The sequence below is a fragment of the Chenopodium album genome, chromosome 16 (assembly GCF_948465745.1).
Source record: "Chenopodium album chromosome 16, dcCheAlbu1.1, whole genome shotgun sequence".
Lineage (NCBI taxonomy): Eukaryota > Viridiplantae > Streptophyta > Magnoliopsida > Caryophyllales > Amaranthaceae > Chenopodium > Chenopodium album.
Genome location: NC_137849.1, coordinates 1,357,943 through 1,385,825, shown reverse-complemented (window position 1 = coordinate 1,385,825; position 27,883 = coordinate 1,357,943). Strand labels below are relative to the sequence as shown.

The 27,883-nt window shown below is 32.2% G+C and overlaps 4 protein-coding genes across 4 annotated transcripts; 3 read left to right on the top strand and 1 right to left on the bottom strand.

Moving 5' to 3' along the window:
- Nucleotides 1-1,428: 1,428 nt before the first annotated feature.
- Nucleotides 1,429-5,847, top strand: LOC145584607 (putative disease resistance protein RGA3). The gene is made up of 3 exons (XM_081641422.1): nucleotides 1,429-1,744; nucleotides 3,737-3,840; nucleotides 5,188-5,847. The coding sequence occupies exons 1-3, from the start codon at nucleotides 1,498-1,500 to the stop codon at nucleotides 5,845-5,847; spliced, it is 1,011 nt and encodes a 336-aa protein (XP_081497548.1). The 5' UTR covers nucleotides 1,429-1,497.
- Nucleotides 5,848-5,850: 3 nt separating this feature from the next.
- Nucleotides 5,851-7,710, top strand: LOC145585947 (uncharacterized). Its single transcript, XM_081642640.1, has one exon. It carries the CDS (start codon nucleotides 5,851-5,853, stop codon nucleotides 7,708-7,710), a length of 1,860 nt encoding a protein of 619 aa, XP_081498766.1.
- Nucleotides 7,711-10,681: 2,971 nt separating this feature from the next.
- Nucleotides 10,682-18,404, top strand: LOC145585946 (O-methyltransferase 16-like). Its single transcript, XM_081642639.1, has 4 exons — nucleotides 10,682-11,166; nucleotides 17,271-17,581; nucleotides 17,661-17,725; nucleotides 17,934-18,404. Exons 1-4 carry the CDS (start codon nucleotides 10,682-10,684, stop codon nucleotides 18,228-18,230), a joined length of 1,158 nt encoding a protein of 385 aa, XP_081498765.1. The 3' UTR covers nucleotides 18,231-18,404.
- A 476-nt stretch (nucleotides 18,405-18,880) lies between these two features.
- LOC145584606 (S-adenosyl-L-methionine:benzoic acid/salicylic acid carboxyl methyltransferase 3-like) lies at nucleotides 18,881-27,137 on the bottom strand. Its single transcript, XM_081641421.1, has 4 exons — nucleotides 27,018-27,137; nucleotides 21,350-21,751; nucleotides 20,511-20,765; nucleotides 18,881-19,395 (listed from the first exon to the last, which is right to left on the bottom strand). The coding sequence occupies exons 1-4, from the start codon at nucleotides 27,102-27,104 to the stop codon at nucleotides 19,039-19,041; spliced, it is 1,101 nt and encodes a 366-aa protein (XP_081497547.1). The 5' UTR covers nucleotides 27,105-27,137; the 3' UTR covers nucleotides 18,881-19,038.
- Between the last annotated feature and the right edge of the window lie 746 nt (nucleotides 27,138-27,883).

Here is a 27,883-nt window from a genome sequence, read left to right as displayed (position 1 = left end):
TAACTTATCTGAACTAATCTAAATTTATATATATGGACTAATTATTAGCTAGACTTGAAAGATATTTTAATAAGGTGAAAAAAAAATGAATTTTTTTCCATGGAGACGGATGCACAATGCTCCGTGCATCTGTTTTCTTTTTAAAATTTTAAAAAGGCGGAATGAACATTTAGTTGTTCAGTAAAGAACCTACAATTATTTTATAAAGAACATCTAGCTTTTTTATAAAGAACATCACATATAGTTGTATTGTAATGAACATATAGTTATTTTGTAAAGAACATATAACTATTTTGTAAAAAAAATATCAAACTTTATGTTCTTTATATATATATATATATATATATATATATATATATATATATATATATATATATATATACATATATATATACATATATATATATATATATACATATATATATACATATACATATATATATACATATACATATATATATACATATACATATACATATATATATACATACATATATATATATATATATAAAGAACATCCGTAATATTAATAAAGAACATGATAATTAGAGGTGGTGAACTTTAGCCCGGCTCGATCCGGCCCGAAAATAAGGCGGGTTTGGACAAGCCTAATAATGCATTTTTAGTTAAAAATCCAAACCTGACCCAAAAAAAGCCCAAAAAACCTGCTATATTTTCCGGGTTAGGGCACAAGATATTATGTTAAGGCCCGGCCCGACCTGAATTTTTGATCACCAATAATGATAATTTAATGTAATGAACATTATATTTATTCAAACATCATAATCTAAAGACAAAATTCAAAGAACATTTCAAAATAAACAATTAACATTATATCACAAATAAAAGTACATTATACTGACAATCAAAGAACATGAAGATAAAGAACGTTATTTAACATTGTGTAACATGTTCTTTTCACTTTAACTGAATGTTTTTTACATTTCTATACAATATTCTTTACAATTCTATAACATGTTCTTTTCATTTTAACTAAATGTTCTTTACATTTCTATACAATGTTCTTTCCCCTAATTTTTTTTGGAAGGGATGCACCATGCGCATCGTGCATCCACCTGCAGGAACCACACATTGGAAAAAACATGCCCTAAATGAATGATTAATATTTCCTTTGCCCCCTTGGATAACGCTCTCTTTAGGATAATTTTACAATGATCATCTAAAAAATGAGTATGATGGTAGCCATATTTTTAAGAACAAAACAATTAATAAATTTTTTTTGGGATTTAATCAGGTTTAATAAGTTCGGATAAATAAGGTGAAGAGAATGTACCCTAACTTGATTGGCATCTAATGTTTGAAAAGGAAAATCACACCACAAGCAACATACCATGCATGCCTACCAAGCCTATAAAAGGGTACAGATTAGAAGATACATCGAGCAAGAGAAACTCTCCTTAGAATTTAAACCAAAAAAAAAAAAAAAAAAAAAAAAAAAAAAAAAAAAAAAAAAAAAAAAAAAAAAAACAATTAAGAATGGATGATTTGGTGCAAAAAAAGCATATTATTCTTAGGGAAAATAAGGAGAAAATATTATTTTATAACGGGAGTGTAGCATCTAGATTTGAGGGTGGTATGGATGTGAATAGGCAGCTGGAAATGCTGGATTTTTTGGAAGCCAAACTTAATACTGCGGATTCTACATTGGAATCAGGCGGTTCTCTTCACGAAAGGCTAGAAGAAAGGGTTAAACATGTACTCTCTCATTTGGAATCCTCTCAAGGCAAGCAAACAAACTATAATTTATGATTATTTTTACTTCTATTTGAAACTTGGTTACTGAATGATTTAATTCTAGATTTAATGTTTAAGAATTTTCCTTAATTTATGTAGATGTATTTGGTTACATACCTTTATTTTTCTGATTTTTCATCTTCCTTCCCAAATTTTTAAAAGATGGATTATCCCATATACATATTTTTGCACAATAAATTTCAATGGGATAAAAAGATTTAATACTTACAATTTTCTTTATATTTATACTCTTTCAATTGTTCTTTACATCTCAATTTTTTATTTGACTGTTTTGTATTTGCTTATGTTATTTTATTACATCTAAGATTAATATGTTAGTGATGATGATGTCGCCGGCAATTATAGTTTAAAATCATAAGTAAGTCCTTCAATTTTATTTTAATTTTGTTCGAATTATTCAGCTATTTTGCTTGTCAATTATATATTTTACTATTGTTATGATATTGATGATTATTACTATTTTTATTCGAATTAAGACAAAGTTTAATTTATTATAAGAATGTTCTATTTTCTTAGTACAATTATCTGTTTTTAATTTTTTTTTTAATTATTTGTATTTTTTAATTTATAAATTAAATATACAATACTCAATACTCAATTATAATTAATGTCTAATCTGTGTCATTTAAAATTACTTGTACAAAATTGTAGGTATTACTCATTCTACATTTTTTGAATTGAATATTGTAATCGGGAATTCATGACTGATTTTTTATTCTTTGTTGGTTTTTGGCTTTAACTAGCGAGATAAGGTGATATAATTCTTTAATTTTTAATTACATTAGATTATATTGATGTAGAAACTATTATTATGTACTCATAAAAAAAAATTGCATTAAATAAAGTGTAGTATAAATTTTTTCATTTTGCACACCTGAATTTATTTTGTCCTTATACATAAATAAATTCAAACATTAACCTATTAGGGGCCCTTTTTTAGTCTCCCCTAGGCCACAAAAATCTAAAAAACGAAACTGTTAAAAAATTACACGTTAAAATAAAATTCAAACCAATGAAAAATTAAAAGTTACCCTTTAAGGGGGTTAAAGTTACCATAAATATAGTTAAAGTTAGGGCATGTTCACTTCAACTTAATTGCAGTTCACTTCAGTTCATTTCAATTCAATTCAGCTCCAATCAGTTCAGTTCAGCTCCTAATTTCCTTCTCTCATAAAATAACCATTTCAACTCTATTCAGTTCACTTCAGTTCAGTTTAGCTCCAATCAGTTCATTTCAGCTCTAATTAGTTCAGTTCAGTTTAGCTCAATTCAGTAAATGTGCACAGGCCGTCTTACAATAAAATTAACATACATCGAATTAAACTTTATACTTGATGTTTAAGTAACAGTATTTTAGAAAATTCATTTTAAAAACATTATTACTTAAAATATAAAATTTTGGAAAGTTTCGAAAAATGTGTAGTGGATGTTTTTAGTAAAAGTTGCAACTAATATGAAACTGAGGTATTACAATTGAATATTAATAGTTAACTAGTTTAAATCTCGTGCATGCATGGCTATTAAAATGATTTATATTTATAACTAATTCAAAATATATTACTGTATAATTAATTTTCTATAAACAATTGACATATGATTATGTCTCACATTTTTTTCATGAAAAAATAAGAATAAGCAGTTTTATACACATGAGTAGAGATGTGTATGTTTCCGTAAAAGGCATTATAAGATTCAACCATGAAAATAGTAATTTAAGATATGATTAGATTTAGTAAAGATTAAAATAAAATGATAAAATTGGGAAAAAAAAATGGTGTGAAAACTTTTTACCCAAAAATAGCATGTGTCATTCAAGGTTTCGCCTTTAGTATATGTTTATAAATAGATAGATAGATTCTTGGGTCACGTTTCTCTTAACTTAGCTTGTGATATTGAGGACAATGTGTGTATGCATTGCTTATTTATTTAATTATTTATTTTAAATCACTTTCGTCCATAGGTGATCAAAGCAAAGGAAAGGCCAAAGAATCCGAAGACGAAAGTCATGAAAAGAACCATGAGAATATCGGCTTAGAACGATTCTTCAACCTTTTAGAAGAAGAGGTGAGTGATGATAATATTTTTTTTTTCCAAAGAATATCGTACAGAATATTATGCATGCTTGATTAAGAAATGTGTTTTTAGGTTATTTGCCACAGAATTTTAATAGCCTCTTGCTCAAGTTGTACCTCATTATTGGTCTCTTAAAGAAAATAAATCCACATGTATATTTTTTTATAGTTAAATTCCATACAGAATAATGGAAAAACAAATCAGTAATATCATCTTTGTAAATTACTATTAGTAACGGGCTCCATAATAATTAAGATGATCTTTCAGTGGCATAATGATCAAGTAAGGTTGTGTGGTTGAAGAGTTGATAATAAAGATATAATTAGTTAAAATTTTGCATTGTTAAACGTATATAAAGGAAACATTTCACTAAAAAATGAACAGAGTACACTTTTAACTTTGTAAAGTAATTAGTAATTATTCTTTAATTTTATCAAAATGAAACATTTGTGCGCAACTAAGTTAGAGTTTAAAGTCTCAACAGCAAGCCTATTGCTTATTGGCTCTACTATATGATTATACTATTAACAGTTTTATTATCATTATGCTATTGTTTCATTAAGGAAATTTTGCAAAAAACCACCTTTTATAAGCAATTTTTTGCAAGAAACTACCTTATAATTTTTTTTTTTTTTTTTTTTTTTTTTTTGCAATGACACACCTTAATCAAACTTTTTTTTGCAAATCAATACCTTTATGCCGGAAAATGAGGTTTGACCCTATTTTTTGGCGTTGACTACCCCAATCCACCCACGAAACCACCCCTCTCCCCAACCCCACCCACGAAACCACCTCCCTCTCCAACTCCACCCACAAAACCACCCTTTCACGGCATTGACCACTCTAAACACACCCCTTTAACGGCGTTGACCACCCTAAACACACCCCTTTAATGACGTTGACCTCCCTAAACCCTTCTCTATAGCCGTAACCACTCTTCTCCCCTCCACTGTCAGCGTCAGCACCCTTAGCCGCACTCCCCCAACCCTAAATTAACACTCCAACCACCCTAAATCCAGATTTTGCGAGGTGGTGAAAAGAAGGAAGTTTGATTTCGTTGGTGGGGATGAGGAGGGGAGGCGGTTTCGTGGGTGGAGCAAAGGAGGGGGTTATTTCGTGAATTGGGCTGGGGAAGGGGAGGTTTCATGGGTGGGGTTGTGGTAGTCAACACCGGAAAATAGGGTTTGACCCCATTTTCCGGCATAAAGGTATGGTTTTGCAAAAAAAAAAAAAATATAATGTGGTTATAAAAGGTAGTTTGCTTATAAAAGGTAGTTTTTTTGCAAAATTTCCTTTCATTAAACATAACAACGATAACAATTTATTTTATTTTAACAGATACCCATGGCAAAGGATCAAGCTATAGAACAACCACAAAACGAGTTGACTCTATTCATAAACAAAGTGTTCATCGATGAACAAATCGATAATAAGATTTTGTCGGAGATTGCTACAGAATTTTTTAACAAGTATCATCACGATCCAACCCTCCTTGAGAGCATAGCTGCTCTTTTTTCGTCGAAACATACGGCAAAGGAATGGGAGAATTGTTGTGATATTGTGTTAAGAATCATTGGAAATGCATCGAAAACCAATCTGTTTAACTTGAAACTTAGGTGCTATGAGCAACTATTGTCTGAAATGCAGAAGTGTGTGCATTATTGTTCGTTGTTTCCGAATGATTATATATTCAACAAGACTGATTTGATAAACCTGTGGGCTTCTCAAGGGAACTTATTAACTACTACAAAAAGTCTGGAGTCTATTGGCAACGAATATTTTGAGAAATTATTAATAGAAGGGTATTTCTTTGAAATCTTTCAAGGAGAAGGTATTGGTGACATAGTTGGTTACAAGATGCACTTCTTAGTGAGCGAGTTCCTTAAGGAAATAGCAAAACCCGAGTTTTGTTTAGTTGATGAGTCTCAAGGGGAAATTGATGTTGCCAATATTTTGCATTTAAGTTTCGTTGTTGACTCTTCATGGAAAGCCCCATAATCGATGTTTTCTGCTAAGAAGTTGCAGTCTCTTTTATTCTTGCCAAGAAAATCAGATGAAGACTCTGTAGAAGTTTGGGAAATGGATGATATCTTTACAAGTTTAACATGCTTACGAGCATTAGATTTGAAAGCGGTGAATTGTGAAAACCTTCCGAGTTCCTTAGGAGAGCTGAAGGATTTAAGGTACCTCAGACTCGGTGTCTCCTTTGAATCTCTTCCTCAAAGCGTCACAAGGTTGGAGAAGTTGCAGATATTGGATCTCCGACACTCTAGTGTAATAGAATTACCAAGAGATTTTCCCACACTTAGGAATTTGAGACACTTGTATGTTGGAAGAAGATTAGTTGACATGCCATTTAAGATTTCAAAATTGGAATCACTTAACATATTAGATGTGTTAATAGTTGGAGAAAATAATGGGTTAGATGCACTAGGTCGCTTGAAGCTTGCTGGGGAGTTGACAGTTCGTTTTGAAAAGAAATATGACCATATTGAAGCATTGAAGGATAACGATCGAATAACTGGCTTGTCATTGACATGGTCGACTTCGTATGGAGGACAAACTACTGCTGATGAAACACATCATTTCTTGCAGCTGCCTCCTAAGCTTGAAAGCCTATCGGTTCGCGGTTTTAAGGGAGGAAAGTTCGGTAATTTCTCTATCCTCAAGAACCTTGTTACTTTATGTATTAAAGACTGCAACAACTGCAATTACCTTCCACATTTGAGCAGCTTTCCTTATTTGAGGTCCCTTCAACTTCGTGACCTTAAAGCCTTGGAGTACATAGAGAATAATAATGATGATAATAGTAAAGATTCTAATTCATACTTCCCATCCTTGAAGTATCTGATGTTGGTTGATTTACATGAACTCAAGGGTTGGTCGAGTCGAATGCAAGAAGAAGAAATCCTTTCTTATTGTGTTCAGCTTAGTGTAAAAGGATGCCCAAAGATGTTGTCAATGCCTCAAATTCCAAATCTTGAGTCTTTCGAAACACATAACGTCCACAAGACGCTGCTGCAATTTCTCTTATCTACATCTTCAAAGGCACAACATTCCTCCATTAATTGGTCGAGGCGAGTCCCCATCCCACCATTCAAGCGACGACAGTCCACCTATAATGGGTGGATTCGGTTAGGACCGTCATCATCATCGCCACCTCCAATTTCTAGACTACAACATGTGGAAATTATCTCAATTTTTGAGCTTGTTTCGACCCTCTCATTCAGTAATATCATGAAGTCTTTGACAATCAAGCGATGTCCTAAATTGAAAAAAATAGACTTCAAACCTGATATGAGTTCGCTTCAACAACTTGTGATTCACGATTGCAATGGGTTGCAGGATATCACTAGCGCACTTCACCTTTCAGCCCTAGAGAAATTGGAAATCAAGCGATGTGAAAAGTTGAATTTGGGGGACGACAACATGAGAGAAGCATGGGAAGGTCTCCAGAGCCTCCATTCCTTAAAGCTCATAGGTATCTCCAACATAGCGTCCCTCGAAAACAGTCTGATGGCCCTCAAAAGCCTTGAGGAACTCTCTCTCTATTCATTTTATGAAGTGAAAGCCTTCCCAGAGTGGGTAGGGAAACTCACCCAGCTTCACCGCCTCATCATTGGAAATTGTCCTTACTTAACCACACTTCCTGAATCACTTGGTGACTCCTCTTCCTTACAACACCTTGAGATTCAATGTTGCCCACTACTCAAACAAATTCCCAATTCTTTTTCTCGCCTACACACTCTAAAGCAGCTTAAGATCCAACAATGTCCAATGTTGTTTAAAAGATGCAAGAAGACGGGTGGTATGGACTTTCCTCTCATACAACACATCCCTGATCTCATTTTTTTGGAGTGATATAATAATCTTTTATTTGTATGGTATGGTATTCTGTTATATTTGTCCTATTGTAGTTGTTACATTACTAATCCATCCATTAGTTTCATAAAGATGTACCTATATGGCTATATATATTTCGTTATGAGGTAGTGTGTTTATTTTATGTATTCGTTTGACAGTATTGGTCTATTAATGTGATTTACACATCAAATGACTAAATGAGAAGCACAAAGCATGAAATGAATATCATCAAAATAAAAGAAATTATGACGAAATAAATTATTGCATCCAATCCAACAACCAATAACAAAACAATACAATAAAACGAACAACGAAGAAGCAAGAGACAAATGAATTTTTACTTGGAAACACAAAAACGCAAGGAGGAAAATTATCAATCCTCATTATGAACTAGGAATTTAAGTTGTCTAATGAATTTAATTTGGTAAGCTCGGCAAGAAGTATGAGGGCAATCATTAATCTACGCCAGAAAAATAACTTGTCCAATGATGAATGTTGAACACACACATTCTCCTAGGGATGTCCATGCGGCGGGGCAAGGTGAAGCTGATGTTAGACTTCCAAGGCAATCCCCATCCCCGCCTAACATTTTCATCCCCATTCTAGTTGCGGCATGACATCGGGTTTTTTGTTTGTTTTGTGATTGTGAGAGTTTCAAATAAACTCATATATACCTCCAACTTCCAAGGTATGAGAGGGTTTAGAAATCTAAGAGGAAGGGTGGGTTTGGCTCATACCAGGCCAATACTTTTAGGTATGAAATAAAATATAAAAAAAAATTGCATTTCATAACCAAACATATGGTATTAATTAATTAAAAATCAATTTTCAAGCTCATACCACTATGATTTCATTCCTAATTCTTACTTCACTTTGCAAACCAAAAACCCCTAGGAGTTTTCATTTGACTCAACTCTTTATGGTTGTCCCCAACTCATTTAGACGGCTTTGTGAAATTGCCCCTCCCCATACTAATCTATACTTCTTTTACTGTAATACTGATTACATTTCATGTTAATTGACACATTTACTAAAAATTATTGCCCCAAAGTATTTGCAACAAATGTTTTCTATTTTTTTTAAAATGTCATTTATCTCTATCGATCTCCTCATCACATACATTGTCATCTTTATTTATCTCTCCAAGAAACATTTATAAATTCATTTTCTTAAGTGTTCATACAAGCTACTCTTCAGTAATAAAAAAAGTTTTATCCCGTAAGAAAAATTATTCAGTAAAATCAATAACAATTCAGCAAAATAAGGTAAAGTGAACAAGACCTTAATAGGAATTGAAATAGCTAGATAAGGGGTAAAATGTCAAAGTTATTAATCCCTCTATCTATCAAAGAAAAATTATCACAGTCAAACTTGATACACATGTCTGACAATGCACTAGTCTAACCTTAAATGTATATAGTTAAATACTAGTAAAAAAAAATTAAAAGCTGATATTATAAAAATATAATACTGAAAAATAATACTTATCTATCAACATATTTCGTGCAAAATATTATTTTTAATACACTACTTATAAAAAAAATATGGTCAAATAATAAATAGTAATAAAAAAAAGTCAAACGTGCTAACTATTCTGGAATGGGATAGTATCATCAAATTTAAACATGTTCTAGATGGCATATATAAAGCCTTATTACAACATTCATTGACAAATAGATTATGCCTTAAGGTGAAGAACGTACCCTTTTGGCATGCTGGTGCTCAATTTTAATACTCCATTTATGTTTATTAGTTGACACTTTTCATTTATTCATGTTTGTCAACACATACTTTTAATTATAAATATCTTTAATTACGTATTAGGAAAAATTATAAAATTGTGATTTTTGGAAAAGAGACGTTGGGACGAAGCTAATAAGACCCCACATGACTATGTTAATCATAAAACAATTAAAGTCAAGGTAAGTTATATGAATAGTGCACAAAGTCAAAACGTGTCAATAAAAAAACGAAGATATTATATCTTTATGAGCTAGCCCTAGTATCTCAACCTGCATGAGATACATTGATGTATCTCAAAATGGCATATTTGTAAATAAGAGGATTTATATGAATTTTATAATAATTTTGTTGTACTATTTCTTTTATGTTTTCTTCTGTCAATCTTTATCATCCTTGTCTTCATCTTTCTACCCCATCTTTTTCATCCTCATCTTCTTCATGCTTCCTCATCCTCCATAAAAGTGGGTCATGAACAAATACTGTCACTACCATATTATTGGCGGCTTCATCGCCTATTAAACGAAAACTTTAACTATAAGGGAGAAAAGAAGGGCAAGGTTAACCCTTACGGCCTTTACGGGGATGGTTTAGGTCGACCTCCATTGAACCTCTTTGAAGCTCTTCCATTTCTCCATTGTAGTTCTTCCATTTTTGGTTGAAATTTTTCAATGTTCGATTGAAGCCTTCAGATATAGCTTGAAAATATAGCTTTTTTATAACAAAATTAAAATTAACCCAAATTATGCACTATAAATACCAAATTTGCCCCTTTGAAATACATATCATGCATCTTATGTTGAGGTACTTGTACTTTCTCTATCTTTATCGTGTGCTTAGCACTCAAATCTATTATTCATTTTCTTTTCACATCCTCTACTTTCAATAAAAATATTAATTTAATTTTATGGATACCCAAGTTGCAATTATCTTACTTATATCTTTTTATATTAGAGTTAATAAGTTTACCTATTATGTGATCTTTAAAATAGAACGCTTAAAAATAAAGTGCACTTACAAGAATGGTCCATTTTAAAAATATATATATTTTTCTTCATGAAAAACGAGCACGTAAAAAACATACAAGTTGCAACATCGTGCCGTGGCAAATACAAGGACTTTAGTTGATTAGTTTAATACAAATACTTATTATTAAAACTCTATTAATCTAATTTTGTCAAGTATTACTCTCTTCTCGCACTCAACAAACTAAAAGCACGCATTACATATGGCTGATTCCTCCTCATCAAAAACCAAAATCAATGAAGCCTTACTAGCTTTCGACAACAACGTTACGTCTATTACTAATGATAATAAAGACCAAGAAGCTGAAGACTTTGTGCAAGCCATACAACTTGTGCAATCAGGCGTATTGCCTTGGGTGTTGCACACGGCAATGGAGCTCGATCTCATTGGCATCATTGCAAGATCCGGTCACCGGCTATCTGCGACCGCCATTTTGGCTCAACTCGTATCCACTACGAAGAAGAAGAACCATGATGCCCCGTTGATGTTGGATCGTATGCTTCGACTCCTTGCCAATTATTCTATCATCAGCTGCTCGGTCGTACGCTCCACGGACACCAATGGTGAGTCGTTCGAGAGACGGTATGGACTAGGGCGGCTTTCTAAGTTCTTTCTTCCTGATCAATGTGGGGCGAGCCTAGGCCCGCTTCTCGCCTTGTTTATGGACAAGGTCGTACAAGCCACATGGTTCGTCTTTTTTACCCTTTTATAGTTTTATATACGTAGTATTACTCCCTCCACTTCTTTTTGTTTGCCTAGTATTCATTCTTTAAGATCGTTCTATCGTTGCCTTAATATTTAAACTTTTCCACTTGCACTCTCCCTCTCTTTTCACGATTACATATCTAAGTATCAACCCACCTGCTGTGTGCACAATTTTGCTTCGCTGGTTCAAATTTGCTTCATTAAGAAATAAAAAATCGGACCAAGGTCAGGTAATAGTGAATTTTTTTCCCCGGAGGCGGAAGCATGATGCTCCGTACATCTAGTTTTTTTTTAAAAAAAAAAAAAGGCAGAATGAACATATAGTTGTTCAGTAAAGAATATATAGTTGTTTTGTAAAGAACATATATCTATTTTATAAAGAACATCATATATAGTTGTTTTGTAATGAACATATAGTTGTTTTGTAAAGAACATGTAGCTATTTTGTAAAAAAACACATCCAGCTTTATGTTCTTTATATACATCTAAAGAACATTCGGAATATTAGTAAAGAACATGATAATATAATGTAATGAATATTATTTGTATTCAACCACCATAATCTAAAGACAAAATTTAAAGAACATTTCAAAATAAACAAACAATTAATATTATGTCACAAATAAAAGTACATTATACTGATAATCAAAGAACATGAAGATAAAGAATATTATTATTAAATAGCACGCATGTTCTTTTCAATCTAGATACATGTTCATTATATTTTAATAGTATGTTCTTTTTACTCTAGGTATATGTTCATTGTATTTTAATAGTATGTTCTTTTTATTGTAACTATATAGATATGTTCATTATGTTTCTATAATATGTTCATCCGCTTTATAAAATATGAAAAAGAACATTTTACTGTATTTTAATGTACATTGTATAATTTAGATCTATAACTTTTTTCTGAATTTGTTAATTTGCTTGCTTTCTTTTTTCAAAATGTAATAATTAGTCAGTCTTCTTCAAGAACTTTATATAGTTTTTCATTTCAACACCTAAACCACATAAATCACAAATTTACACCAAAAACTTGTAAAAACTAACAATTGAACTCAAATTGAACAACTATGCATGTCGAAATTGTACTTACCTTTTTTTTTCGCCAGCCATCTTGAATAATCTTGCACCAAGAAGTTCAAAATTCACGATTTTTTTCTTAAGGTTTGATGAACTTGAATTGATTTTCAGTTTTTTCTTTTTTGGGAGAGAAATCTTATAGAGAGAGAAAACTTCTAGAGAGAGAGTATAGTTTGAAATGATTTGAAATTACTATATGGTAAAAAAATAATTACTATTTATTTTTTTCCTTTTTTACAAAAAAAAAAGCTCAAAATAACTCGTGTACATTAGAATTGAACAATATGTTCTTTTCTACAACTATGTACATTATGATACAACATAATGTACATTCCGCAGCGGATGCACCATGCGGATCGTGCATCCGCCTGCAGGAACCACAAATTTGGTAATGTTTGGTTCACCTTATTTCAAGATCTTATTACTTATTTCATATCATATCTGAAAAAATAAGATCAGATTAAGATAAGAAAAAATAATTTCAGTTCATCTCAGATTAGATTAGAAATAAGAAATAAGAAAAAAAAAAAGCAAGTTCACTTCATTTCAGATTAGATTAGATTAGAAATAAGAAAAAATAAGTTTAATTCATTTCAGATTAAATAAAAAATGTGAGATGATTAGTGTCAAAAACTTATAGCCACTTAATGATGAGGAAATAATATTTGAAAAAAAACATCATTATTATTTTTAGTTGGCACATTTCTTTAATCACATTTGTCAATGCACAAATTTAATCATTAATATCTTTAATAATTATTTATCAACAAAAGTTATAAAAAGTTGATAATTTGAAAATATATATAGTGGCGTATCTAACAGGATCTCAGATGAATAGTTTTTTCATTACTTATAAATAACTAAATACAGTAAAAAAAAGTGTCTAAATAATGCTAAAATTAAAACGAATTGACTAAAACAACAGAGGTAGTACTATACACTCCAAATTAGTTTATCCTGTATATTTTTTTTTTTTTGAAGAAAGTTTACCCTGTATATTTTATAACCGATTGTACCTGATTTATTTTTTATATTAACCCTTACAATATCATCGTGGTTAAAAAGGTATCATTATCTTTAATTTTTTAATGGTACTAGGTAGTAGAGGGATTGTCAATTGTGTATGTTGACTTTTTCGAGATCACGAATTAAGAGCTCTGCAAAGCTGCCAAGCACGTTAGCTAGCAAAATGCACGAGTAAAGATCAAATATGGTCCTTAAACTTTGGTATAAGTTTGATTTAGGTCCCTCAACTTTCAAAAGTCTGATTTTGGTCCCTCCACCACCACTAAAGACTTATTCCAACGAAAAAATTGATAACTAGGCAACTTTTAGGAACTAAATTGCTGAGTTGTCAAATGAAGGGGAAAGTTTAGGGACTTTGCCCATATGACATGTCATTTAATATTAACAATGGTGAAAGTTTAGGGACGTTGGCATTAGATATTTTTTTAAGGGAAAGTTTAGGGACTCAGCAAGACACGTGGCGCAATGAAATAACGAAAAAATAGAACGATGTGTTTTGGTCTTCGCTTTGCTCCAAAAATAAAACCACAATAGTAACCTCCACCGCCACTACATAAACCACCACCATCAACATCATAACACCACAACTGTCTTAAAACTAATAAAAAAAAAATCAAATCGAAAACAATTAGTTTTGTAGTTAAGAAAAAAAAATAAAGGATTAACCCATGTCAAGTTTACGAGACGACTACCACCTTGAAGTTTGGAGAATATACTATAAATCTGGACGCATTGAAGATCTAGAGGTGGTGGTTTTCGGTGAGTGGTGGCGATGTAGGTGGTTTTCGCTGAGAGTGGTGGGGGTATTGGTCAATCTTAATGCGAGTGGTGATGGTTTTGGTGAGAGTGATAGAGGTTTTGGTGGTTTTCGGTTGGGGTGTTGACGATTTTGGTGTTTCGTTTTTGATGGCATGCAGCAGTATTGGTAGTTCGTTGATGGTGTTGGTGGGGGTTTTGGTGGTTTTCGTAGGGAGTGGCTGGGTTTTGGGTGAATTTAGTGGGAGTGGTACAGTGAGGAATTTGGTGGTTTCGGTGGGGTTTATGTTCTTTTCGGTGGGATAGGGTGGTGTTGATGGAAGTGGGTTGGATATGTAGGGTGGTGGAGCTTTAAAAATGGGGAAGGTAAGAAGTTGAGGAGAGAGAAACATAAAGTTATTAAAATTAATGTGGGTAATTAAATAAATTCAATATTAGATTAGATAGAGAAATAAAATAATAGTATTAGCTTTTTTTAAGGGAAATAATAATATTAGATTATTGAAGGGTATATATGGTTAATTAACATATTTAGTAGCAATTGAAAAAAAGGCAAAGTCCCTAAACTTTGATCCAGTCAGCATTAGAAGTCCCTAAACTATAGTGCAGTCAGCAATAAAATAAGGCAAGTTTCCTAAACTTTGCTGACTCATTGTACTAGCCACCACAATTGATGAGTCATTGGTGGTTGAGGGACCAAAACCAGACTTTTGAAAGTTTAAGGACCAAAATCAAACTTTTGACAAAGTTTAGGGACCGTATTTTATGTTTACTCCAAAATGCACATTGTGTTTTCTTGTATGGAGTATTGTACTTTATCTAAAGATCTACATCCCCCTATATTTATCCGACACAAAAATAAATGAAGGGCGTGATCTGTAAAAAGGTAAAAGTTAAAACTGATTGTGACTAGATGATGGTATATTATTAACTGATCTGACTAATTTAATTTATTATTAGCTACTTAAAACGAAATGAAGGAAGAGTTAAGTATACCAAAGGTCCTTTATGTTTGGGGTTTGTTTGATTTTAGTCCCTAATGTTTAAAATGGCTGAATTTAGTCCCTCAACCACCACTAAGGTGGTCAAATTGCTGACTTGGACAAACATGAGGGAAACGTTTGGTGATTAGGATGTAAAACATTAAACATGAGGGACCTGCAATAGATGACTAGGCAAAACATAAAGGACCTTAACTCATTTGACTGATTTAATTGCTTAGTGGACTAAACTTGAGGGATTTTGGTTGATTTCATGAGCAAATATAACAAAATAAGAAGCTGTTAAAACATTAAGGACTTCAATAAATGCAAAAAAAAAAAAAAAATTAACCGTAATCTGTCTCTTCCCTAACTTCTTCTCTGGTTTATGTGCCACTGATGAGGTAGTTAATGATGTTTTCGTCGTGCCTTTCGGTTCTTGCTCGGTGTCGCTGCCTCCTCTATTAAGGTGTGATATTTAGTTAGTTTATCTCCATTTCTATTACTTCTAATTCAAATTTCGTATTTTCATTCATTTTAAAATTTTGTTAATTCTCAATTATTTTAGATCTAATTTTCTGATTTCCATTTTAGATTCGGTTTTTATTTTCATTTATGGATCTAGAATTTCTGATTTTCGTTTTAAAATTTCTGATTTCATCTTTAGATTTCTGGGTGTTTGATGCGGCTCCTCTATTGTTGTGCTCCGTTGCGGTGGAAGCTGTTGTTGGGTTAGATGGTGGAGGTGGTTGCGAGGGCAGACAACGCGGTGCTGGGTGAAGAATAGAAATTTTCAATTGAATCTGATAGGGATAATTGCTAAACAATCAAGTAATCTCAATCGAATTTGATAAGTGATAATTTTGTTGATTTGCAATTTAACATATCTTGCTGTTTTGGAACTGCGTAATGTTGATAATCAATGTTTTGATAAGTGAATGGATGTTCTTTTAAGATCAGATTTGATTAAATATGCACTTGAATTAAAGTGTTTGAAATTTTGGTTATTTTTTTATTTCATCTATTTTGATAGTTCTTTGAGATTGATTATGAATTAATTGGTTTAATTTGTTGGTAGTAATTCTGTATATTTTCAAGTTCTTAATGTTAATTATTTTAGATGTATTGAATTTACTTATAGTAAAGGACTAGGTTAAATCCCGTGCCATGCACGGTCATAATTAAACTTTACAACAAAATTTATAAAGAATGGTGTTAATTCAACAAATTTATACAAAAAAAAAAAAATATTGTAACAAAATAATAGTCTCTAATTAAAGATATTGATGGTCAAAGTTGTGTCTCAACAAATGTGCAAATCCAACCATAACTTATAAAAAAACGGAGGAGTATAATATAATAAAATGATTTTGTTAAGCTGTTCTTATAAACGTTATGTATATTTGTAAGATTTATACAAATTATCCTACCAAAATTATTATTCCTATATTTTTAATTAAAATAAATTTTAAGTCGGAGGAAAAAAAATTATAATAGTATTATGATAATCTTGGATGATGATATATGTCAATACTTTAATTTTAAACTATGTTAGTATATTTGTAACCGAAAGATTTATAGTATATAAAATATATGTTGAAAAATAAAAATAAAATAAAATTAATTGAGTATGATTGGATTAAATGTGTTGTCAAAATGGAAATAAGTATTATGGTAGGTTATAAAATGGAAGTTATTAAAATTTGGAAAAAAAAAAAAAAAAAAAAAAAAGAAAGAAGAAAAGGCGGGAAAATTTTTTATAACATCGTGACAAGTGTCACTTTAGGTTCGCTTTTAGTATATGTTAATTGATTGGATTTAAAGAAAATTAATTACGGTTAATTTTTATTTTTTTTTGCATTTATTGAAGTCCTTAATGTTTTAACAGCTTTTTATTTTGTTATATTTGCTCATATAATCAACCAAAATCCCTCAAGTTTAGTCCACTAAGCAATTAAATCAGCCAATTGAGTTAAGGTCCTTTATGTTTTGCTTAGTCATCTATTGCAGGTCCCTCATGTTTGATGTTTCACATCCTAATCACCAAACGTTTCCCTCACGTTTGTCCAAGTCAGCAATTTGACCACCCTTAGTGGTGGTTGAGGGACTAAATTCAGCCATTTCAAACATTAGGGACTAAAATCAAACAAACCCCAAACATAAAGGACCTTTGGTATACTTAACTCAATGAAGGAAAGTAATTTCGAATCTAACATATATATCACCATACTTTTACAGGACCAAGTTGAAAGACGCAATTTTAGAAGGAGAAATTCCCTTTAATATGGTTCTTGGAGTTCATGCATTTGAATACCAATGCTTAGACTCGAGGTTTAACGAAGTTTTCAACGAAGCATTGTCCAACTATCCAAACATCATCATCAAGAACATCCTTCAAAAATATAATGGTTTTGAAGGTGTCAAACTACTCGTCGATGTTGGTGATGGCTTTGGACACACTCTTCATGCTATTATTTCTAAAAATCCCTCCATAAGAGGCATCAATTTTGATCTGCCACACGTCATACTTAATGCCCCTTCTTACCATGGTATATCTATTTACATTTTGACGACCTTCACAGTCTCCAATGCACATCTTAACGTATGCTAATAATTATTTTATTGAAGGTGTGGAGCATGTTAGTGGAGACATGTTTGAAAGTGTTCCTAAAGGGGATGCCATTCTTATAAAGGTAAATTACGCATTTAATTTACTTATAGTTAATTTTTTTTTTCTTTTTGTTAATGTGGTCTAATAGTCTAATGCATGCAATGTTATCTTCGTTCCAATTCGATCAACTCCCATAGTTAGTTAACATTATGAAAGAAACTCTACTAAAAATGCTACATCATTTCGCGTACAATCAACTCATGTTATACGTACCATTACATATACGACAGTGGGTTCTTCAAGTTTGGAGCGATGAACAATGCTTAAAACTGTTGAAGAATTGCTACAAAGCGATACCAGACACCGGGAAGCTCGTAATCGTGGAATCAATTGTCGAAGAAGAGGCTGAAACTACGGTGGTAGCAAAGGCAATTAGGCAAATGGATGTCTACATGATGACCAAGAATCCAGGAGGTAGGGAAAAGACGCACAATGAGTTTTTGGCCTTGGCTAAAGCAGCTGGTTTTGCAGGCATTAGACTTGATTGCCAAGTTGGTCAAATTTGGGCCATGGAATTTTATAAATGATGACTCTTTTATAAATCAAATTACGTATGGGAATTATATGAATAATTTATGCACCGAATGTTAGAATATTTGCTTTAGATTGTTAGTCGTTAGGCCACTTAATAATGTATAGGATTGTTTTACTAGTTAGGAAGAGTTTAATTTATGATTAGTTTGTTTTAGTGGAGTCATAAGAGTAACGGGTCTAAGTTGTTGGTGGTATAGCATATGATCATGGGATAATAATGTTCCTACCTTTTAGCTTTATGTTTTTATCTTTCATTCCCCAATATTATTTTGAAAACAAAAACCATTGATTACTTTTTAGTACAAATCGTTGTATGTAGTAGAAAATGAAATTTCTATAGTACAGGCGGGTGTACCATGTACATGGTACATGCAGAAATATATTACCCATAAATAAAATAACATAATTTATAAATAAAAGAACATTACATATAAATAAAAGAACATTACATATAAATATATTATTTAAATTTATAAAATAATGGACATATAAAAAAATTCATAGATATAGTAATTTATTATACATTACAAACGAACATAGAATACATCATGTTTTCTGAAAAAGAACATTACATATAAAATAAAGAACATTACATATAGATAAAATAACATTAATTTTATCTATTTATTTATATTGATTCGTGAGTTGGTTCTGAAAGGGCCGGTAAATCATCGGGTACATAACCATTGGTGTGGGTACTTTTGGGTGTACCATATGCATAGGACCCGCCTATACCAATTAACGATTGATTAGAAAATCCTTGATCGAAACAACGACAAATTAAGTTTCCTCCATGAATAATCAACCCTTTCGCGTCAGCCACATCGTGATGTTGATGAAAACACTCTTTTCCTTGGCCATCGAGACTCGAACAAGTTTAGTATACCGCAAGAACAACTCTTCGATGATGGATTCTCCAAAATGATTTGTGAGTAAAGGCTCAGTCGCAGATCTCATGCACTTGACAAAGTCATAATGAGATGAAGCCGCCTTAGAAGAATTTTCACAATGATCATCTGCTTCCCAACTAACTTCGGAAATATGAATTTGATTTAGAACAAATGATCCTTCTTTCTCCACCAAAAAGCGTAGCTCCGCCTCTGATGGCGTGTAAAAAGGGATGTTAAATGTATTTAGCTTATCTTCATCAATGAAACCCTGCATAATTCTAACTTTTACAAAGGTATAATGTATAATATTAATGTTCTAAATTTGGTTAACTTATTACTGCTTAATCCATGCTTGAATAAAGAAGAAAATTATATATTGTATATTTTACTTCACTTTCTATGGACTTTAGTTCTTGTTCACTTCACCTTGAATAATAATATTCATTAAAAATAATTTCAATTCATAAAAAATAAGGTGATATAAATAGGACTGTAAGTAGCTTATAATAAAAAGTTAATTACGAAAATTCAACCATATACTAATTTTAGTGATCCTTCATTAAACGATATATAAAGTCCCACAAATATCGAATTGATTTGGACATTTTGTGAAGAACTACCCAAGTCAATTTTGATGAAAAACTACCTTATTAAAAAAATATTGTAAGAAACTACCTTTTTTTTTAAAAACCAGTAAGAAACTACCTTTTAAACAATAAATGTTGTAAGAAACTACTTTATAAAACAATTAATGTTGTAATAAGCTACTTTTTGCCGAATTATTGCATTGAATAAGAGACGTATTATGACCTATTTTCAATCTTTTTTTTCTCCTTTTTCCACCAATTTCTCCATAGCCCCCTTCTAACCCATAATTTCCTTTCTCTTTCATTGTTAAATTAAGCACATGGTAGCAAATTACAACATTTAGTTTTTATAAGATAGTTTCTAACAACAATTTTTTTATAAAGTACTCCCTTCATTTTTATTTTATTTTTTTGCATCACTTTGGATTGCACAAAGTTTTAGAATAGTAATATAATATTGTGACTGGGTGAATAAATTATTATAGTAAAAGTAAGATGGGGACCATGAAAGAGAAAGTATGTGAGAGAGGATAGATATTTTTATTATTTTAGTGGGATCATGGAAGAGAGAGAAATGATAAAATAAGTTGAGGGGGTTTAAAGTAAGTGAGAAATGATAAAATGTAGTATAAAGTTACCAAATATTGAAGTAATGCATTTAAAAAAAACACCCCAAAAAGGAAAGTGATGCAAATAAAAAAAAAAATGAAGAGAGTAGTTTTCACAAAATGTGATATATATAAGGTAGTTTTTCACAAAATATCCAATTGATTTTGATAGGGATAGTACTAAATACCTGAGAAACCATATCTTTGAGCGCAGTAGCAAGAAGATCAAACATGTGACTTGATTCCTTGCTATATAGTTCAGTACTTTTTCTTCCCAATATAGTAAGCACCATCATACCTCCTTCTACTACTTCTTCGGACCGACATTGTAGAAACATTGAAAAGTCCTTTTGAAACTGCTTATAGTAAGCTTCAAGCACATTAGATGGGCTTGTCTTTGCTATGTAAATGTTCCCCTTGTTGTCCATTATATCTTCCGGTACCTTAAAATCATGATAAAATGGCATATGTACAGTTATGACGATATAACTACGTATACAATTTATTTTACAAATTAAATTTAACATAAGAGCATCCACGTTGATAGGCAACCCTAATGATCTCTTCATTTGTTTATTCTAAGGTTATGAAAACAAGTCATCAATCACCTCTATTTTATCATATCACAATAATCACTAAAGAGTATACGAATCTATCTTGTTTCAATCATTAGCTTAACTTATTAATTGACCATCAGCTTTACTTTTTGGTTGAGATGAACTTTTAATACAGTATCGAAGTCAACGTGACACAAAAATCACAGGTTCAAATCTCATCCACTCCCCACTTTTAAGTGAAATATTTTCTGCTGGGCATGTGGGGTCCACGTACGTTGCATCCACTCTTCAATCCCAATAGACTCGTGATAAAGTATATAATTAAATCAATTTTAGGCTTCAACCATCAGCTTAAATTCTTGTTTGAATTGGTCCTTTAACAATATAGTCACACAAATATCATACATTAATACTAGTCTTAGGCAACAGACTAAAATCTAATAATGAAGATAGATAAGAGATTTTATTACCTGAGATAGCCACTGGAGGCTATATGAAGAATGCACAAATTGTAAATGATTTTTAGGGAAAAGCCTGCCATAGAAAGTTTCAGGGACCCCATTTATATAACATCTACCAAAATCATCTCCTAAGTGTTGCTTAAGCATATCTTTAAAGCTTCCTAGTGACCTAAAGATGGTGTTGAAATCGTTCCCCGGGAGATCATTTAGGTAAATTTGATAGTCTTGGAGTCCATTACCAAGTTCTCGACGAGCTTTGTCAACGATGGCTATGAGATCGAACACGACATTCAAGCTGTTCGCCGTGGAACACCCCATGTCTGCAATGCATAAGGTTGCTGGTTGATCCTTGCAATAGAACTCTTTCATAGCTTTCTCTTTAATGAGTTTTGTCAATGATAGCACTTGTTTCTGTTGCAAAAAAAAATCAATTTTTCTGTTAACTATTATTAGTTGATTAAAGTAAAATTCAGTGCATGTATGTATTTAAGTGCTCGCTCGAATTGAATTAATTAACCGTTTCCATTTCCAAATGGTTAGCATGAATGTTAGGGTAACACACAAACCTTATATATATATGTACGTATGTATATATGTATATATATATATATATATATATATATATATGTATGTATGTATGTATGTACATATATGTATATATATGTATGTATGTATATATATATACATACATATATATATACATACATACATATATATATATACATACATACATATATATATATACATATATATATATGAAAATTTGCCAATTACTACCGCGTATTAATGTCATTTTGAAAATTACTACCGTGTATTAAAAAACTTGTGACTTACTACCGCAAAAACTTTTAAACATTTTATTTTACTATCATGCTCTATTTTAAGCCCATAATGACGTCACATTAGACCCTTAACTCACGTTTAACACCTAGTTAAACATTAAAACGTCCTAGGAAAAAAAAATTAAAAATCCTCTAACCCAAGGTTACCCTAACCTAACCCATTTTCTCTCTCATCTACACTTTGACTTCAAACTCCATTAAAGAGGACTTTGCAAAGTGAAGATTGTTTTGCAACAAATCTTTTTCTTTGCTAAATTGACAAGATAGAGATTCAAGCAATGAAGGAGAAAGGAAAGTCCACTTATGGAGGAGGACCCAATAAGAAATAACTTAAAGTGCCACACATGATTGGATCAGGTTTAATTCGAAGAAAAACACAAAAGTCATATGTTAATCAACTAAAACCGCAATCCGAAAACCCTAAATTGCAAAACCCCTAAAAATCGATAAACCCTAAAATTGAAATTAGTAAAAGATTAATTTTGAAAAAGAAATTAAACAAATTAAACGTTTTTCAAGATCAATTAGATCGATGGGAAGAATTACTAAAAATTAGTGGGAATTAGGGATTTTACAAGTGATGAAAAGGAGAAAGAATGGAAAATGGGGTTTAGTTAAGTTAGTTATAGGAGAGTAACCATGGGTTAAAGAAATTTTAATTTTCTTTTTTATTTAGGACGTTTACATGCTTAACCATAGGTTAAACATGAATTAATTGTCTAATGTGACGTCATAATTGGCTTAAAGTGGAGTCTGGTAGTAAAATAAAATTTTTAAAAGTTTTTGCGGTAGCAACTCACAAGTTTTTTAATTCGCGGCATTAATTTTCAAAGTGGCATTAATACGCGGTATTAATTGGCAATCATATATATATATATATATATATATATATATGATTGGAATACACATCAATTCTCGAGTCCCGCTGTTGTCTGCTAGATTCAAATGGGTCTGAGGTTGAATCATTTTTTGTTTCTATCTGTTCTTTCAATGTAAAAATAAATGAAAAAGATGTGTTGTTTGTCCAAAAAAAACTTCTGATCTATTTGTTTTATCCAAAAGATTCATTTCCTTTAGTTCCACATTCTTATCCTGAAATAATGAATTGAGTTTACGATAGCACGGCGGGTTATATTTCCGGCTACTCCACTTATTTCATAAAGTATTCGACCTGGTTTGACAACATCAACCCAATATTTGGGTGATCCTTTACCGGAACCCATATGGGTTTCCGCCGGTCTTACTGTAACAGGTTTGCTGGGAAATATACGTCATATTTTTCCACCGCGACATGCATTTCGTGTCATTGAACGTCGCCCTGCTTCTATATATTTGTCTAGACGTGATCTAAGCGGGTTCAAGTGCCTGAAGAGCATATCTTTTATATATATATATATATATATATATATATATATATATATATATATATATATATATATATATATATATGAAAAATTGTTGGGAATAATCCCACCTTTGGGGCGTCCACGAAAAATAATCTCACCTTTGTGATATTTTTAAATAATCCGACCTTTATACTCAATCCGCTCAAAATGGTCCCAAGTGACCTGTAACCGGTTGAATTGGTATTTTTTTAATTAAGCCTAATCTACACGTGTCTCAAAATAGAAACTTTTACTTTTATTTTTTTTTAAAAGAAATTATTATTACTAATTAACATTAATTAAGTTATTTAAACTTTCTTAAAATAATTCAAAATCACCGCCACCAGCCATAGCCCCAGCACCAGCCACCTCTCTGCCCACCGTCGACACAAACCGGCCAGCCTCTCTCCATCCCGTCGCGTCGGTCGCCGATTGACTTGCCAGTCAACCGGCCCCACCCTTCCCTTGCCTGATTCGACCCATCTTCCCTTCTCTTGCCCCGATTCGACTCCCCTCCCTTTCCCTCTAAACAGAACGTCGAACCCCGACCACCTCCCCTTCCTCCACCGTAAGTCGGCGCAACCCAAACCCAAAACCCCCGTCTCATATTCGATATCCCATAGCCCAAATTAAACCACTCCAAATTTGTTAAGGATAGATCAAGTTTCGAGTTTGGGCTGGGGGTTTAGGGTTCGATGAGGGAGCAAGGAGAAGGGGTTGTGTGAGGTACCAAGGAAAGGAAAGGGAAACGGGCGGGGATGGTCGGCTCGGCAGCGCGACGAGGAGGTGAGTGGTCAAGATTGGGACGGTTTCGAATTGAAGGTGCTTGGTGGTTCAGGGGGACGGGGAGGGGGCTGGGATCGGGATGGGGAAGGGGTTTTCAGGGTAGAGGGTCGATTGCAACGCCGGCGCTGCCTGGGTAGCGAAGCAACGGGGACAGGGAATTGGTCTCAAGTGCAGTGGTGGTGGCTTGGGCAGCTGGTGGGTGGTGGATGGTTTTTTTTTTCTTTAAAAAATCTAACTTTTTTTAAAAAAATTTGACCAATCACAGGCCAACACGTGTCATGTAACTGTTAATTGGGACCATTTTGAGCGGATTGAGTATAAAGGTCGGATTATTTAAAAATATCGCAAAGGGATTATTTTTCGCGGACGCCCCAAAGGTGGGATTATTCCCAGTTCGAGATCTGGGTCAGGAGTGGTGCGTCGTCGCTGGGTAGAGGGCTCAGGCTGCAGGTCGGGGTGGAGAAGGGGAGAACATGTGGTAGTCAAGTGGTTGTCGCCTACCGGCAAATGCGAGGGTTTTTTGGCAAATTTTCCAAAAAAAAAAAAAGATAGTTAGGCCTTTTTCACTTCACCTTAAAAAAATAGAAAAATTGGAAACTAATATACTAGGTACGTAAAAATAATTTCAGTTCAGTAGAAATAAGGTGCAGTGAACGGGGCCTAAGGGCATGTTCACTTCAGCTTAATTTCAGTTCAGTTCAGCTTAATTTCAATTTAGTTCAGCTCTTAATTTCCTTCTCTCATAAAATGTTCATTTCAGTTTAGTTTAGTTCAATTCAGTTCAGCTCCAATCAGTTTTGTTCAGTAAATGTGAACAGGCCTTAAGTAATGAAAGATTAGTAAAAAAAAATATATTTTTTATCATCTTTGGTTAACAAATAACTTGGGAAATTCTACAATATAACCCCTACTTTTATAAATAACTTTTTCCATATATACAATATTATTTCATATTGTTTATACCCTTTATATTCGGTATTAGTAAAATACTAGTTTAAGGGCCTGTTCAGTTTTACTTAATTTCAGTTCAGTTCATCTCTAATCAGTTCAGTTCAGTTCGGTTCAGCTCCAATCAGTTCAGTTCAGTTCAGTTCATTTTAGTTCAGCTCCTAATTTCCCTCTCTCATAAAATATTCATTTCAGCTCAATTCAGTTCAGTTCAGTTCAGTTCAGTTCAGCTCCAATCAGTTCAGTTCAGCTTAGTTCAGTAAATATGAACATGCCCTAAGTCCCGTGCCATGCAAGGTCATAATTAAACTTTACAACAAAAATTATAAAGAATGGTGTTAATTCAACAACAATTTAACCAAAAATATTTGTAGCACAATAATAGTCTCCAATTACAGATATTGATGGTTAAAGTTGTGTCTGGACAAATGTGCAAATCCAACTATATAACTTATAAGAAAACGGAGGAGTATAATACAGAATAATAAAATGATTTTTTCAATTGTTCTTATAAACGTTATGTATAATTTAAAGATTTATACAAAGTATGCTACCAAAATAATTTGATATATTTCAATACCTTAATTTTAATCTATGTTAGTATATTTGTAACTAAAAGATTCATAGTATATGAATTGAGTATAATTGGATTAAATGTGCTGTCAAAATGGAAATAAGTATATTATTGTGTAGGTTATAAAATAGAAGTCATTCACATTTGGCAAAAAAAAGTCGGGAAAATTTTTAATGACATCGTGACAAGTGTCACTTTAGATTCGCTTTTAGTATAGGTTAATTGATTGATTGATGATGAACTTAATTATCCAAGATTTCTATAATGTTATACTGTGAATCTTTCGTTGGTCTTCATTTTATTTAAATTTAAAGATAATAAATTCAATTTCGTAACAAATATACTAGGTACGTAGGATGTATATTCCTATACTTAAAATTAATTATAGCAGTGATGTATCAAAACTTGGAGCAAAAATTTCTCATCACTTTATTTTCAAATAAAATGTATAGTATTCAACAATTTTTCAAATTAAAAATAAGAATAGTATACTAAAATGTAGGATTTATATATTTTTAGTACTTATTCCTTCTACACTTTTTTTTAACCCCATTTGACTTTTTATACTCTCCAAGACGTGTTTTAAAACGTACCCTTTTTGTTTTTTTTTTAAATGCATCACTTGCATTTACACGAAGTTTTAGCAAAGTTAATTGCTTTAATATTATATTGTGCAAGTGGGGCAAGTGGGTGATTAATTTACACGTGATTATATATTTCCATGAGGAAGTGATTAAATGCCCATAGCAATGGCATATCAAATTGCTACCGTAATTACTTATTGGTGGGCCATACAAGTAATATAAAATTTTAAAAAAAGGAAAAGCAAGGTAATTAACATATTTAAGCCATGAGTGTGAAGGAGAGAAAGAGTGGTATGGTTTTTTTTTTTAGCCCACGAGTGTGTGAGAAGATGTAAAAATAAAATGCCCATAAGTAAAAGTGGGAAAGAGGAGTGAGAAAGTGGGTAGAGAGAGAATGTCATTTTTTTTGCCCATGAATGAGTCTTACAAAAAGATGGAAGGTCGAGAGAGAATATGTATATAGTGCAAAATTTTTAACCAAATAAATGATTTACGTACTCCGCAGTTAATACAAAGGTATTAAAGAACAGAAGAAGTAAATGTCATCAAAGAAAGTACCTGAATATAGGATGTTTTTACATAACTGGTTTCATCAGTCCCTTCCTTCATGTGTATCACCTGCTTTATATCGATTGTCGTCACCATTTCAAATAATGAGCAAGTAAGATACTTATTCAATAAGCAATGATCTTGTTATTGAGTTCTATGTAATGATAATAGTATTTATAGACGTTATAGGAGTATAGCAATGGCAATTATTCACCATCACAAAAATTCAATTAATTTAAATTTTAAAACAAAAAAAAGGTACGGAGAACATGTACATTTAATAGGACAATTACTTTTTTTGAACGGTAATAGGACAATTACTTAACAAACAATTAAGGAGTATAATTCATTTCAAATATATGTGACTAATAGAAGTACCGATAGAGGTTATGGCCTAATGGGACAATCTTTGAAATTCATTTACCTTTATTTTATATTAGGAAATTTTGATTTTTACCACCTCCAAAAAACGAATTATTTGTTTTTACCACTTATATAAAAAAAGTTTTATTTTACCACCACAAAAAAAAAAAAAAAAAATTGGCTTTTATCACCAATCACCTCCAACTAACGGATTTCGTATATAAATCTGTTGGACTAACATGTATATGTAACCATATTATTGGGTAAATTTTTTAAAAAATAATAATAAAAAAAAAAGTTTTAAAAAAAAACCAGCCATCAACCGGTGGTGGCTGCCACCGCCAGGCCAGCTACCAGCCCACCGCCGGACCTGCTACTAGCCCTATCGTTGGACCGGCTATCAGCCCCACCACCAGACCGCTACTAGCCTACCAGCAATTCGCCGACAGCCATCGCACCACCCACCACCAATTCGCCACAACGCAACCACTACACCGCACAACGCTCCAACC

Bases quoted from the DNA above. Each gene is read 5' to 3' on its own strand.
- LOC145585947 (XM_081642640.1), top strand. From the start codon at position 5,851: ATGTTTTCTGCTAAGAAGTTGCAGTCTCTTTTATTCTTGCCAAGAAAA.
- LOC145584607 (XM_081641422.1), top strand. From the start codon at position 1,498: ATGGATGATTTGGTGCAAAAAAAGCATATTATTCTTAGGGAAAATAAG. The intron at 1,745-3,736 runs GCAAGCAAACAA...TTTCGTCCATAG, and splicing joins TCATTTGGAATCCTCTCAAG to GTGATCAAAGCAAAGGAAAG. The intron at 3,841-5,187 runs GTGAGTGATGAT...TTATTTTAACAG, and splicing joins TCAACCTTTTAGAAGAAGAG to ATACCCATGGCAAAGGATCA.
- LOC145585946 (XM_081642639.1), top strand. From the start codon at position 10,682: ATGGCTGATTCCTCCTCATCAAAAACCAAAATCAATGAAGCCTTACTA. The intron at 11,167-17,270 runs GTTCGTCTTTTT...ATACTTTTACAG, and splicing joins AAGGTCGTACAAGCCACATG to GACCAAGTTGAAAGACGCAA. The intron at 17,726-17,933 runs GTAAATTACGCA...CATATACGACAG, and splicing joins GGGATGCCATTCTTATAAAG to TGGGTTCTTCAAGTTTGGAG.
- LOC145584606 (XM_081641421.1), bottom strand. From the start codon at position 27,104: ATGGTGACGACAATCGATATAAAGCAGGTGATACACATGAAGGAAGGG. The intron at 21,752-27,017 runs GTACTTTCTTTG...TTTTTGCAACAG, and splicing joins TAAAAACATCCTATATTCAG to AAACAAGTGCTATCATTGAC. The intron at 20,766-21,349 runs GTAATAAAATCT...CATGATTTTAAG, and splicing joins GCCTCCAGTGGCTATCTCAG to GTACCGGAAGATATAATGGA.